We start from the raw sequence: 15,622 nt of genomic DNA, 5'->3' as shown, positions 1-15,622 counted from the left end.
GGCCTATGAAGGGCCACTAGTAACTTTCAGGGTCCCATACATGCCTATGACAGCCCCTACCAACGTCTCTAAGCCCTAAGGCCCCCACAACGGCGCCTGTGTGGACCCCACACCAGCGCATCTGACGGCCTTTCATAGACACGTCTGAGGGACCAACACCGGTGACTCTGAGCGGCTCGTTCGCTTCGTTTCTTCAGTGGCAAAGAACCGCACCTGTGCGTGGGTTTACCACTGGGGCCCCTAAGGTAAGGGTGGGGCCCCCTTGAGCAGGTTTGGCCTCCCCCTTTTCAAGATCCTGGATACGCCACTGGCACCCTCAGCCATTTTAACGTGACAAGTTTGGATCCGTCACTTCCAGCCAGGCTCTCAGGTCATAAACTGGAGTAAAGCAAAATGTCAACTCTGAACAGACATGCCACACAACCGGCCTTCTTTTCAATATTATTAGCTTTCTGCAATCATCGTCTAACTCCATCTCGATCAAACGCAGCATCCGGTTTCTACAGGGGCGTTTGACTGACCGGCCGGCGGCCACACAATAACCAAAAACAAAATCAAAGCTTCATGCACACATATGCCATACGTAAGAAACGGATGAAAAAGGCACAACCACGGCACAACTCTGCGCGGCAAACAACGGACAATGTCCCACGCAAGATCCCGCGTTTCTTCAGCGGCCTTGAACGGAATGAAAAAATTACATTTCTTTTTTGGAGCTATTTGATGACGTCAAAAAATACAATGCCCGTTTTAATGGTCAAAATCGAGACAATTACTCACAAAAATGTTTCCCTTTAAGCAATACAAATAAATGCTTTTAAATATTTAAATGACATTGTTTTTTTTCAAACAAATTAATATTATTTGCTTACTTAAACGTCATATACAATGCTGAGATCACTACGGGGCTGTCTTAGAGTGTAGCTGCACTGGCAACCTTTAGGCTAGACTCCAGGGGTCATTATACCAGAACAACATGATTCTACCAGCCAGTTGTTCATTTTTCTACTAGATTGGTGCTACGCTCAGCATTTAGGTGCCAGATTCAGAAAAAAGAATAAGGCGTACCGATGAATAGATGCCAGAAACAGCTAATTAAGGTCATTTTCCATGATTGGTGCTGGTATCCACCAAATAGGAGCTGAGGACCAATTTTGGGGCGAGTCAGCTTTTAGGTGCCAGAAATAGCTTTTCTGGGACGCAATTAAATGGCGTCCCTTTTATAGACGCTTATCGCAATTGTGATTTCGGTGTAATCTCGGTCGCCAAAGTTATAATACAAACGGCAGCTCTAATGGTGTCCTCTGGGTCGGACTGGGTCGCTCGGCAGCTGTGGGGGGGGGGGAGGGGGATCGGAAGCTGATATGTTCCGGATAGACAACTGATGGGGCTTGGGTGAGTTTAGTTCGGCAGCTGATTGGTTTTAGGCTTGTCTGGGTCGGCAGCTGATTGGGCCTGTAGCTGGCTTTGTCTGGGTCGGCAGCTGATTGGGTCTGGGATTGGGCTTTTTTGGGTCGGCAGCTGTTTGGGTTTATCTGGGTGGGCAGCTGATTGGGTTTTGGCGGGTATTGGTCGGCTGCTCCAGGACAATAAGTGACGTCAGGTACCAGTTCTCACGACTGACATTTTTTGTGGACGTTCAAGTTTTTGACTAGCTTACCTATAGCACCGGATCATTTTCACTGTCATATGTTATTATCTTGACATGTGGTATTCGTGTACCTATATAACGAAATCAACCTCGATTTATGATTTGCATTTCAGCATTTCTATATTGCTGGATGTTCTTTGCGTATTTTATCAATCGTCTTTGCAAGGTAATGCTTTGCTGATATTCTCGTACGCAACACATGTTGCGAGTAGTTTGTGGTGCCCATCAGACGAGCTGAGCTTGTGACTGATGGAGGAAAGCACTGCTGAATGTAGTCAGACATGTGGTGACAGGTGCTCAATCTTAACCACTCGATACTGATATTTTCTAACGACGCATCATTTCGCAAGGCTGTTTGGAGAGCTATTTCGTTGTTTTGCCGGTGTCTGTTCTAGATCCCCATCATCATTGTCATCCGTGTTTCTCAGATATCACCTCAATCATGACCATTTGATACGTCTGATGCAGATGATAGGCGTGCGTCATTGACATCGTGGAACCTGCCGTTCGCATTATTATACAATTTCGGTCTCTGGACTAACAGTACCAACTGACGGTATTGATCATATAATCCACCACCATGCCTGAATCCCCGGCGCGCCCACGCGGTAGGTGGCTGCGGTCCGGTCGTACAAAAATACTCGGGCACACGGTAACGCGGTAATTACCGACGCTAATACGGTGCACGCCGTCCCTGTCGTTTGACCCCATTAATCTGACGATTTGGTCCGCACTGATCCGGGCGCAATCCGGCACTCTCTCATTCGGTAATGGACTTTGACAGAGGCGCTCTCCCGGTTTGGACTGAAATCTGCCGCCTCACTGCAGCTAGGCGTTTATCTTGCAGTAAGGGAGGCATCAGAGACAGAAAATGAAAACTTTCCCGACCTGACCTGACCCGACCCAACCTAACTGAGCTACCCTATTGTAGCTCCGTAGACAGGCGAAGTAACTGACAGCTCCTCGGCTACGCTTGTAGTTTATAGTTGTAATTCACCCGTTTCTATCGCCTATCATTGTAATCATTTTATCCGGCGCGCTGAGGCCGTTCCAAGTTGGGAGCGCCGCATGGTTTTTTGGCCGAAATCTGTTATGTCGAACGATGCTGAGCGGCAGCGCCGGCACGCGCGCCGGTGCCCTTGTTGCCCGGGCCGGTCGGCGCGCGGCCGGACGGGCGGCGCGGCGGGCCGCGTGCAAGAGCGGCCGACCGGCGCCGTCGTCGGAATCGATAGTGCGCGCCGTCGAGCGTCAGTCGTCCGTCGTCGTCGTCGGCGGCGATCGGGCTGCTGCGGCGGCGGCCCGGCGGCGGAGATGCCAGGAGCTGCGCACGGTGAGTGCCCGGTCCGCGGTCCGACCCGACCCGGTCCGACCCTCGCCCCGACCCGTGTCCCCGTCACGTCCACCCCTCCGTCGCGGTGACCGATGGCGGTCACGCGCCTGCTGTCCTGTCGACTAGCGGTAATCTGTGGCCGGCGCCGCTCGTCGGCCGTGTTTTACAACACCGTTGACGGGCCGACAATTGACTCACGCCATCCGTGCGACTAATGGGGTGGTCGCACGCGTGCTGTCCCGCGCGCTCAGTGCGCGACACAGCTGTGATCAGACGGCGTGCCAACTCTGATGGGCGGTGGTTCTGGCCGGCTGTGTGATCATTTTTCCATATTCTGCAGATGTATGCTTTATAAACGGTGGGTCTGGCAGGCCGTGCGACAATTATTTCATATTCTGTGGGTGTCTCTCCTTGTAAAGCTTTTATATATAAATTGAGCTCGAGTGATTAAATTGACGGATTGACAGAGCCAGGGCCCTCGCTAAGCAGCGCTTGTTGCTAAGATCCTGACTCCTACCGTCCGGCAGGTGAGGGGATAATTAAGATGCCGAACTTAAGTGTGCCCTTCAAAGCTGGGCACGGCCGGTTAATCCCTAAAAAGGTCGGACAGGTTGATTCCTTCTCCAATTTTGAGCATCGCCGGTGAGAGGTGTTTCCCTGTTCCCCTGAGCTATCATTTGGCTTGATGATTGTGATTTGTGCGTGGTCAAGGTTTTCGGTTTTCCGCTTGTGTCATGCATATTGTCGTAACAACTTTATCCTACCTTCATCCAAATGAGCATTGAGCTATGGATAACACGGGGAAAATCGATTCTGCAGTAGCACTTTGCTCTTTTCTGAAGTATTTGTCTACCTCCAAACGTCGTCATTGCTTAGTTCGGCTAAACATGTGTTCCCTCGCGTGCCGTCTCCAGCATTGTCCTCTGATGGTCCTTTGTGGCTGGCTGTCCGTTGCCATTATTGTCTTTCGGTCAGTTATCGGGTACACCTGCCACTGTCTCAAGCCGACGGGCCATGTCGATCGCCGGAAGCGGCACTCGAGTCTGTCTCGTGCGTGGGGCGAGGACGGCCGTTGGGACAGGCAGTCGATCAGCGACATGGTCGGCTCCGACTCGACCGTCCAAGGCACTGTGTTCGCTCAGCTCTCCCATGGGAGGCATCGGCTGGTGTTATCCGTTCTTACTCCGTGAAGTCAGTGACGGCATGTGATCTTGATAGATATAAAATAGATTTCATGGCAACTGAATGCTAATGCCGTGTGATACTTCAAGTGTAATATTCACTCCTATTACAGGTTTTCAGGTTTTGCTTTATCATTGAAAATCCTAGACATCGGACGAGGTTATACCAAGGTAAAATCTCTAAAAAGCATCGCCGCTGTGGTATTTTATTCATTTCTTTTTATGGGGGTTTTCCCCATATTTCAAGAACATCTAACGCTCAAGAGCGCAACATATTGATTTTCGCTGATGTTTTCATCAACGATCCCCAGGGACGGCCTTGCTGTCTTTTGTGTTCCACAAGCCTGTTGCCTCCAGTAAATCTAATTTATATCGCTTCTATTGTCAGGCAAGGACTCTGACGTGTCACACCGATTTACGTAATCACATTTCTCGCGAGCCGCGGGCGATGCGGCGCTGTTGGTGCGCCGCGTTAGGCGGTGTAGCCAGTGGTGCAGCTGGTGTTGCATTGGTGCCGCCGTGCGTGCTGCGCCAGGATCTGTCGCGTCAGTGAAAACACCCGGTGTGCCAGGAGTGGCACCGATCGCCGACGGACTCGTTCCGTCTCTGTCGCCACACGAACCGGTCCCGGCCGGCTGCCAACCCACACCGGCTCCCGGCGTTGGCCGCGAACGACGTCCGTCACTCGACCAGCTGAAGGGGGCGAGCGCTAATCGCTGTCATCTGTCCGCCCACCTACCGCCGGCTGGCGAACGACGCTGGCTGGCTGTTTTTGCGACAGCCTGCCGAGTAGGATCGGTGTCGCAAGTGCTCGATAAGTGGGATTTTGCGTCGTCTTTTTTTGCCAGCTCGTTGATGCAGATGACAATGGATTTGGAAGATGTCTCTTCTTGGAGATGTTTTCTGCGAGAGTCACGTATCTGCACTTGAAGCCCCTGTTGAATCGTTATGAGATGGATAACGGGAACCGTTATTAATGTCGGACCTGTCGAGACTCCTACGTCAATATTTCATCACGATTTCAGCAGCGTTCGTGGTCATAACTTGGTATAGGACTTCTGCGGCAATGAACAGCAGCTGAGATAGCTGCCGCTCGTGACCGCCATAAATAGCCCTGAGGGTGAGCCAGTCTCCAGTTCAACAGGCGAGCGGAGTGGCCGGCCGACAGCCCCAGGTCGGCCGGCCGGCGGCGCGGCGGCACCTTTCCAGTCGCGGCACGCGCCTGCCGTGACGTCCATCGCGTCCGAGTCGAACGGCGCCGGCCGCGCCTCTGACGACCCGGCGGTCCGTGGGCCGCCCACGGGCCGCCGCTGACGTCAGGAGCCGCCCAGAGACCGAGAGCAGTTCCTGCCCCGGCGACTGTCTTTTGGGCATAGTGACCGCGAGACGTAACCGTGGTGCCACAGCCGTGCCTGGCCGATCGCAGCAGATATTCTGAATGTAGCTCACCTGGAGACTGGGTGCCTTTGATCTCCCTGGTTTACATTGGAACTCAGATTATTGTGGTAAAAATTCGATGTAAGACGAATTATAGAGCACGTAAGGGATACAGAGGCCAGTTCTACCAAATGTAAAGCGCCGGCTGCTGTTATTTTTATTCGCAAAAGTCGCCCGCACGTCTCAGCAACCGCGCAAAAAAAAGCTGATGTGAAGAATATCAGGCGGGCAGGTATTATTTTTCACATCAGCGGTTATTTGTTCGCGTGGAGGGCGAAACTCGTGGGCGTCTTTAGGCTAAGGCAATTGCGGCCGGTGATTTTTCTGTTGTAAAAACTGGGATCAGATCCAGATATGAATAGATGCGCATATCAACTTATTGTGACTTTGTCGCTTCACTGCAGTTGAGGGTAAACAGATTGCTGACCGTACTTTCATGCTTACAAGTTACATTACACGGTATACCCGATCTGAGGCTACTTCGGGTGGGACAGGGATGGGAAGCAGTTACTATTATTTTTCTATAATTCACTTGTTTAATTGTTAAATTGATGAAAACTTTCCATTGTTAGGGTTTTTTCAGAGTATTTCCAATACGGTTCGATTGTCAATATTGAGCCCATAAGGCACTTCAATTTTGGTTTTCCGAATTGTTCAAGATTTTAAGTAATAACTGCACGCTTGATTTGCACCTCATTCAATTACAATTTCAGAACTGGTTTTTACGTCTGTTTACAATACTCGTAAGTTCGAGTGTTTGACAGAACCTATCACCAGAGCACTTGGCGAGTTCTTTGTTGTGGGCGGACCCTGTAGTTTTGCAGCTTGTCATCGGGAGGCGCACGGGGCTGTGTGTCCACGGCGCATCTAATGGTGCCTAATGACGTTCGGCCGACACAGTCACGCGCCGCCTTACCACTCACTTCCACGGGAGGTCGACGGTGTGGTGTGCCTCATGGATGGGATTATGGTATCCATAGGTATCTACTTACGTATGGATAGTGGGCTGGGTACTCTGAGATAGTGCACTGTAGATGGGGTGGTCTGCGCCTTTACAAGTCAGTTATTGTTAAGATATCTAATAGTTAGGTATAAAATTTGCGGAGCTAAAAATGTCTGGAGTTTTTGCAGCATCTGCTGATAGGATAACCTACAAATTACAATATATGTCACTTCCGATGATTCGTGTTCACGACGCGTTACCAATCCAATCAAACCAATCAAACCCAATGTACTTAATTTCGCGGTCAGGTTTTCGTTTTTTAGCATGTTCGTGACGTTTCCGTGTTTGCCGCGTTTACGTAGTCTGTGTCAGGTGGCCTTGGCAGGCCATGTATCGAGCGCATATCGCTGTTTCACGTGTGATCGGCCTCCACCGTGCCTGGGAGGCCTTCCATGTTGCATGTGGTTCGCTGCGGTGCCCTGACCGCGACCACGGGTCAGTATGGTAGGTATGCGCACTTGCGCATGACTGCTGTTCTGATAAATGTTTTATTCGCCGCTGAGCCTACCAGAAATTCATAGCTCGCTCTGGGCCCGGCAACTCGCGGTGTTATTGGATAAAGTTGTCTTTCTTGGTATGGAATATGCTCTATACAAGGGGATTATCTACGGGTCGGATAATTCCGGTGCACTGGCTCCCAGTCCTTGCTTGTTTCACCGTCGCCTAAGACCATTAATTTCAGCTGAATAGCTGATAGGGTGAATAGCTGAATGCCGGGGTTGCCTTTGGCCGCCGTTTCACGCTCCCACACTGAGGAGATTAGGCGTGCAATGTTGTATTTACTCCGCGAGACTAGATTGGACTAATGCTGAATTGCATGGTACCCTTGGAACTGATATACGTAATATCGTTATTTACGTGTTCTACGTATCGCCTTATTTCCATTTGATAATCGGTTATCGTGAACTTTTTTAGAAACACAAATCTTGAAAAGTTTTGAGGCTGATTTTTTTTTAAGGTCATATGAATATTGATTAATACTACAGCGCATTGGCCGTTAAAAGATAAATATCAACTTGCTATTATACATAGCCTAGTGACCAGGGTTTGCTTGTTGAGTGCGGCGCGGACCGGTCCGGCTGAAAGTGTCACCGACCAACCGGCCCCGCCCCGTTCCGTGTCGCCGACGGGCGGGGTGTGGTAATGGCACCGCTCCTGTCGCGTTAGGCCAGTGATCAGTGTCCGTCTATTGATGGCCGGTGCCGGAGACACAGGGGCGCGCCCGTACCGACGCTGCCTGATTGTTGTCGGTTATCGACCTGTCAGCTGGTCGTTTGTCACCTGAACTTGAGACAAATCACCGCCGACACAGCGCCGACACAGGAGAAAATATCGCCGGAATGAACAATGTCGTATAGTGGAGTGTACCCGGTACACCATGTCATCTATTACCGACACTAAAATGAATACCAATGTGGTATCCATAAACCCGGACAAATCACTTCGGTGTTCGACCTGTCGTCAAAATAAATTATACCCGGCCAGTACTCGGTAAATGGTCGGTGGGCGGTGGTTGTTCGACCCTGTGGGCGGCACTGGCGGCCTCACCGCCAGGGCAGCTCTGGTCGGACAGTCGCACTGCTGGCGTCACGCAGACACCACTGACGCTCCAGTCCGGTGATATGTTACTCTGGTCCGGTGTCGGTGTTCAGTCTGCAACTCGCGCAGGTCTTCCGCTGTTCAGTGCGGGCCGCGGCCGCGAGTCACTGGACGGGTAGACTGACCCGCAGCACACCGGCGCCTGACAGGTAGGCTGGCCCGCAACACACGCCATTCGCCGGCGCGGCGGACCGCGGCGCGCCGCTGCTTCGTATCTGCGGCGCCCGGGTCCAGGCCGTCTTTGGCTCTGAGCTGGTTACAACGGCCAGGCGCATGGCTTATCCTTATTGATGATGGGTTCGATAACAAATAGGCCGCCATCGCCGGCCGGGCGCCGGCAGTTGCCGCTAAGCGCGGTGATTTACAACGGCTGACGGGGTGGCCTACGACGTCCACCCTCGTCGGCCATGGGGTCCGACAGCGCCGCTGGGTGGGACCGCGGGGGTGGGCGGCAGAACCACACACAGACCGGGCCAGGCACATTGTGGTGTGACATTTGCCTCTGCCGAATGGTGCAGCCGTCGCCTATTTGGCGGGAGTAATTATGCTAGTTGTTGGCGGAATGGGCGTTACAGGCAAAGTTTGGGCAAAATGACGCCTGATTATGCTAAAAGGCTCGGTTGAATGTGTCGATGTGTCTGCTGTACTAAAATGCTTGATATTGTAAAATCTCCAATTAAAAATTTGGTACGAAAGAATCTTCCGATTTTGCATTGTTCAATGCTCATCCGTGGACAACGGTATTCGCGAAAAAGTAAAATTTTAAATAGGAATGGTGAGTTGAATCATCTATGACCAAATTTTATGATCCTAATCCTTGGTACCTACATATTATAGGTAGGTAACTTGAAATTGGATCATTAGATACACTGATGGTGCTAAAACTGAAATAATTATTGGAGCTTACGTCTTGGATTAACCTGCTCAGGCAGTTAACTAAGATTCGTACGCAAACTGAAGAACAAAACCGAAGAGTGCTTCCGCAGTATTCATGTCCCACGTTTTCAAAGGTACAAAAGGTAAGTTGGTGTGCCTTCTGGGCGCAGTGCTTCACTAGTTAACGTGCCTGCTGCGTTTGCTATATCGGCGTTTGTGGCGTGTCATAGGGTCATTCGTTGTTCCATCAACGCTGGAGGGGCGACTTCATGCAACAATGAGGGACTTTGACGACCCCAAATGGCTAAGTGTTTCTGCAAACGCGAATAGCGATTGAGCTGTGCCATTTCCATGGGTTTAGTGCGTGGTGTTTGTGCTTGTGTTCTAAGAGCCGTACATTGATTTTAGGAGCGGCCTTTCACATTGTGATGTTCGTGCAAATTATTGAAAGTGCGCGATGCTGAGGCATTTTAAGTCACTATGGTTTTTATTAGTCAAACACAAACGGTGTTTTCCTTAAAGTATTTGGTGTTTGTTTGCATTGACTGCCCTGTATTTGCTTATAATACCTACAGTATTTTCTGATTTGTTCTGACGAAGGTTGTTTGAAACCGAAACGTCAATAAAAGTAAGTGCATTTAGTTATTTGTTGGCTCCACCGATAACCTCATAACACTACAGTATTTTGTTTTGGTTAAATTGTGGTTAAACAAAACCATTGACGGTTTGTGCATTTGTTTCAGGAGTCTGACCGACCCGTCACCATGGGCTGGCCGGTCAGTGCCGGATTGATGAGAGCTCTGCTCAGCGTGGCCATCACCACCACATTCTTCGTCAGGTCAGTCACCATTCCTGTCTCAATCCGCGTTACGGCTGACCAAGAAGGACGATTAAAAAGAACATTCATCTGAGTGTGAACATGAGTTCCTATGAACACATACCTTACTGTCTCAGAATCTGCATATCAGTATTCCGACCAGTATTCAAGGATTTACCTAAATTCATTGAAATATGGTAACAATGGCGTCACTTAGATTACGCTTTAATTATCTCCATTTTACCAGTCATCGTATCATTGCCGTGAGGTCTTCATGTCTGTTGACTTACACCATTTTTTCGAGAATGCTGCACTGCGGGCACGCTAATTTTCCAGACTAATAACCATAAATATTAGGGAGCCTTATAAGTCTTGTTTACCGGCCAACTTCGTCACATCACGCCAAGTTTAAGCGCTTTCGTCTTATGTGATAAACTTAGAGCCGACTTTCACCGGAAACTATCAGAAACGGCCTTCGGAGTGGAACAGAGAAGCACTTATCTCCCAGACTGATGGGTCCGATCGGAACTGAGCCGTCAGTGATTCCGTAGGTGTGTGGGGAGGAGGGGGTTGGTGGCTGTAAGCTGTACACTTTATTCTTGCATTGTAGATATTCTATGAAACGGTTACCTTATTGGCACACGGTCTTGCGTTTTGTAACGAAGATAGGGAAATTATTTAGAGTTGCAGAGCAGGGATCCAATGTAGGAGCATGGGAAACAGCGGTCGATGTTTGGTATATTATCTCTGCTGCTTTAAGCACTAAATTTAAATTGTGGGCTGATCTCCGATATACTTTCTCGACTTCAAATATAAACCAGTCTTAGAAAAGGGCCATGGATCCCAGTCACTAGATTGCGGAGACTATCACCTGGGGTATCGGGGTCAGTTCTTCGACAGAGCTCCTACAATACGAGGGGCGTTCAAAAAGTTCTCGGCCCGACCATGAAGGAGCAGAGATACGACGTCGACTCATTAGACCAAAAATGTTCATTTAGTCAAATAACCAGCGTTAAGACAAAAATATTTCGCGCAGCGCTTCGCGAGAGGCCCCTGGGTCTCCATAGCCAAGTGGGTTTTGGACGCATCTGGCACGTCCAAGACGGCTGCTTTTGTCTCCTTGCTGTCAGCGAAGTTGCCACTGCTAGGCAATTTCCTTATGTTGGGGAAGAGGTGGCAGCCTTAGGGTGCAAGGTACGAAGAAAAAAGTGGCTGTGACAACAACTCGAAGCCACAGCTCACTGCTTCGCTGATCGTCACCCTGCTCATGTGTGCTGGTGCGTGGTCCTGGATCAGGCGCACACTTTTAGTCAGCTTCCCTAGTCTCTCCTTGATATCTGCTGCTCGCTACTGTTATCGAAGGGAGGTGTAGCATTCATCATTAATTGTGCGCCCCTGTTTTAGAAAGTTAACGAGCAGAGCCCCGCCATCATCCAAAAATGCAACCACTGTCACCTTGCCGTCTGACTTTAACACGTCGCACACATTTGGTGGCCTTTACTCAGTGTGCTTCCACTTGTGCAACTCGGTCACGCCCTGAGGGTCAATGTGTGACACCCACAATCCCTCCACGGTAACAAGTAGTTCAATGAACTCTTTTGGATCTTCGATATAGGGGCCAAAATTTTCGCGTTACGCCTCCTTTCGAGTTTGCCTTTCCTATGCAGTCAGCAAACGGGGGATGCATCTTGCAGAGATCTTAAACATATTAATACGCTGTCGAAGAATGGCTTTGAGGAACCTGATAGACAACTCCGCTTCTGCTACATTGTTTCAGACCAGAACATTTGTCATTTTTTACAAAGAAGTGCTTATTTTTCATATTTTCTTGAGTCAATGCTGTTGATGGCTGGCCACTGCGGGGGTGACCATTAATGATCTGTTGACCAAAATTGAACAGAGATGCCCACTTTTTGACGCTACTGTAAGAAAGACAAACCTCAACATGTGTTGGCACTAGCTTTTCGTAAATAACGTTTGGTGCATTTTTCTGCAATACATGAACCAAATCACTGTTCTATTCTGGGTGTCACCCATTCTGACCGGGAATAGCAAACTATGTTACGATTAATTAGCAGCCTGAACCAATCACAGGGCAGATTGGTTAATGGCTACGTAAGTGGACATCCCAATAACACATCATTGAACACACCGCGTTGTAGGCCGAAATTCCAACTCCTTCATGGTTGGGCCGAGAACTTTTTGAGCGCCCCTCGTATATTGCCGCTGTCCGAACTGCTCACCGGCCGGCTACATAGATTGACCCGCATTTTGCATGCAACATCGTAAATTGCAATGACATTGAGGAATGAACACTGCAAAGGTTAGACATCAAGAACTATTCGTGGACTAACAGTGTTCATTTTGATTGTGCTGGTCGTTTATGTACTCGGGGTCAACGAGAGGCAGGCCCACGGCCAACTACCGCGCTGCGGCCGTGGATCTCCAGTAACCGTTTGTTTTCTGTGGCGTTTTCAGTGTGGTCGGCATCAACTTCCGGGAGAAGGAGAAACGCATCCTGGACAACATCCTGTCGCAGGGCAGCGGAAACTCGAGCGGATACGACAAGCGAATTCGACCTTCCGGCGTTAATGGTACGGACACGGGGCTGTATGAAGTGTGTGTGTGGGGGGGGGGGGTTATAAGGTCGAGTCTCATCCCCCTCAACCGTTAGGGGCCTCTCCTACCCTGGTTCCATCTTCTCCGGATCATCTCCTTCCGAGTCTATTGGTTGCGGGCGATCCGTGGTATCTTTTAGGATGTTGTCCGTTATCAAACCGCTTTACCCATTTGGTAATGTGACCCATACCGCATTGATCCATGTCCCACTCCGATTGCCACACTGGGTCTGTGGTCCACATCGACCCACATAATCCCATTGGCCTTTTTGCCCACACCAGTGTCCTACCAGTTTTATTACCAACATCAACCCACAAGATTCCTTTGCTTCTGTGACCCACACTACGTACACAGACCTGCAATACCGCACATGTGCTCACACAGATCCACAGTTTTGCTTATTGGTCCTGTGACCCACACATGCATAGCCCTTTTCCTTTATATTATTGTGGTGCTTATCTGACACTTGTTTGCCCTTTTATTTTCCTTGATATATTTTCCCCTATCGGCATTAAAAAATTGCTGGAATTTCATGTATTGTAATTCAGCAACAATAACATGTTGAACGAAATTAATATGCATACCACAGCATTTATTATAGATGAGAGAAAACAAATCAATCGGCCAGCTGTGCCATGAGATCGGTCGACGCCGTCTTTCTTCGGATTGAGCTGATGGCTGTTCCATGTCTCACGTCTCCTGCCTGGGATCACTGGTCAGTCGGTGGGTATTCCATGTCTGAGCCAACCACCGTGACCCGATCTGGGGTCGGCTGGTGGCTGTTCCGTGTCTCCAGGACTACACCGTTCGATCGGCCGTGTAGCTACAAGGCCGCACCGGGATACCTCAGGGAGGCCGTCAGGGTCAGTCGCTGAGGGCGGCTGTGGCGGCCGCGTGCCGCCCGCGCCACCGGGCGCTCCATTGACCCAGTGCGCTCGGTCGGGCGGGCGGCGGGCCGCTGTCGATACGGCATCCGGCCGTGAGTCGTCGGCAGGGCGCGCATCCCACCTCCCTGGCGGCCGGCGGCGGCTGCCCGCTCGGTTCCGGCTGGGTGCCGGGCGACGCCGTGATGCCGCGCTGACGGCTGGCCGGTGCGGCCCAGACCGCCGCTCGCTGCCCGCCGACCGGCGCCGGCTGCTGACGGTCGGCAGCGCTGCCCGGAGACGGATCAGCAGGGAGGGGAGCCGGGGTGCCGCCGAGGAAATGGACCGGCCCTGACTGAACACCGGTGGCTTCTGGGAGGAGCACCAACAGTGCGCCCGGAAGGTCAATGAGCCTCTGCCGAGCAGTGGGGCGTAGCTCGGCTGTCGGCACCGAGCGCCGGCACGCGGCCAGGCTGGATAGTGGACCGAGCTGAACTGCGGGTCCGGGGATCAGTCCGAATGGCCGAACAATGATGATGAACCGAACGGTGGATCAGGTCGGAGCGATGGGGACGGATGGCGGCCGCCGCTGCTGAGTGGGTCCGGTGGGCGGCTGGCCGAGGTCGCCGGCGGCGGACTGGCGCGGCCGGCGCCGCGGCTGGAGACGGATGTGGCCTCGTCCATCGGCCGGCTGACAGGCGCGCCGGCCGGCCCTGTCCCGCGCCCGACCGGCGGCGGCTGGAGGCGGCGCCCGCGCGGTCACCGCGCAGACGGCCGCCGTCCGTGCCAGAGATCTTTCCTGATCTTGGTTCATGCCCTACTTACCTTCGTGACTGTTAGGAAAATTATAACACAAAAAGAATAAATTCAATTTATGAATTTAACGGGATTGCTTGTCAAATCATGAAAAATCAAGAGAATGACAAAACATATTATTTTCCCGAGAATGCTGCTGTTTTGGTCATGGAGTCAACTCTGTCAATTCATGAAAAGTTCTTTCGAGCTGGGGCTTGCATTTGCAGAGCGCTTTTCACGAATGTTTGTGAGCTGCCTTCTTTTGTATGCGATTACTGCTCCCACTTTGTGGAGGCACTCTGGACATCCACTTCATCGATAAACCTGACCTCAAAGTGGACGTTGTTTAATGCGCTCCAAGTTGGGCTCGGTTTCCAAGTTTTCACTTACAGTTGGCCAAGTTGGTTGTGCTGACCGGTCGGTGCAGTGGAAGTGACGTTCCGCTTCATTAGCCCGGCCGGGGACGGCCGTCGGTGATGAGGTGCGGTCAATAGTTGGACGGCAGGTGGCCGGCCTTTGTGGATCGGCCGTGCGGCTCTGTCCGTCTGTCCAGCCTCACGCCGTGTTGTGTGGCCCATTGCGGCTGGTCGGCGACTCGGCGGCTCCCGTGGGCCGTGGTGGAGGCGTGAGAGAGGGCGGAGTCGGCCGCCGACTGTTACCGATTCCCGCAGTGTGACGGACGGTGTCTGACTTCACGCCGTTGTGGGAGGGGAGGCTTGCGAGCGAATTGCAGCTACATTGCTGAACTGAAGGCGTCGGAAGCCGGCTTGCTAGTTTGAGACAACCAGCATTGTGATATGCAGAGTTTCAAGTCACCAAACTTGAGCCGTATATCAAACAAGGAATGAACTCTGAACTGTTTCCGATTCTATGGTACATGGTGCAACTTCAGTTAGTAGAACTTCTTTTGGACTGTGGTCTTGTTTACAGCTAGAATTGCGAGTCAAGTGCCGTAATATTTTCTGAGAATAGTCTAAGCCGGAGACACAATAGGCTAGTTTATTTACGTCAAGTTTTATACGATTCATCGCCTGCTACATCACATCTCCATATTTACGGTGTTGTAGCGACAGTCTCCAGTCCACCGAATTTGCCTTATCGAAACCACAGACAGCTCGCCTTCCAAAAGCCGGCGCTGTTCTAAATGCATGCTGTCGCTCAACCTGGCCTGAACGTCGGTCGTCCGGCTGCAAAAAGGTGCCGTGTCCGGTCTGTCGGTCCCAACGGCGGGGCTCCCGTCGGCGGCAGACGCGTCCGCAGATCGAACTGTCGACGCCAGACGGAGGCGGCCGGTCCGCGGCGCCGGCGTCTTTCAGTCGCCGGTTTCGGCTCTGGCCGCAGCGACTGCTCGCTGATTGGCAAGACGTAGGTATGTACGAACGGCGACGAGTTGTGTCACTGGACCGCGGCGGCCCCGGGCTGGCCGCACGGCTGGTTAGCGCCGGCCGTGC

At 51.5% G+C, this 15,622-nt stretch overlaps 1 protein-coding gene across 4 annotated transcripts in view; it reads left to right on the top strand.

The window, feature by feature from the left end:
- Window positions 1-2,911: 2,911 nt before the first annotated feature.
- The window catches only part of LOC122386881 (glutamate-gated chloride channel-like), a 98,089-nt gene continuing 85,378 nt past the window's right edge, over window positions 2,912-15,622 (top strand). The window contains exons 1-3 of one of the 4 annotated variants that reach the window (XM_043376578.1): window positions 2,912-2,981; window positions 9,821-9,915; window positions 12,373-12,488. In XM_043376578.1, coding sequence (XP_043232513.1) covers window positions 9,842-9,915; window positions 12,373-12,488 — 190 coding nt within the window. In that variant the 5' untranslated portion in view covers window positions 2,912-2,981; window positions 9,821-9,841. Of the gene's footprint in view, window positions 2,982-9,820; window positions 9,916-12,372; window positions 12,489-15,622 lie in introns of those variants that run through there. The other 3 variants (XM_043376580.1, XM_043376581.1, XM_043376582.1) reach the window with 3 other exon arrangements.

The sequence above is a fragment of the Amphibalanus amphitrite genome, unplaced genomic scaffold (assembly GCF_019059575.1).
Source record: "Amphibalanus amphitrite isolate SeventyFive unplaced genomic scaffold, NRLGWU_Aamphi_draft 000265F_arrow, whole genome shotgun sequence".
NCBI lineage: Eukaryota > Metazoa > Arthropoda > Thecostraca > Balanomorpha > Balanidae > Amphibalanus > Amphibalanus amphitrite.
This window is presented reverse-complemented; position numbering and strand designations above follow the sequence as displayed.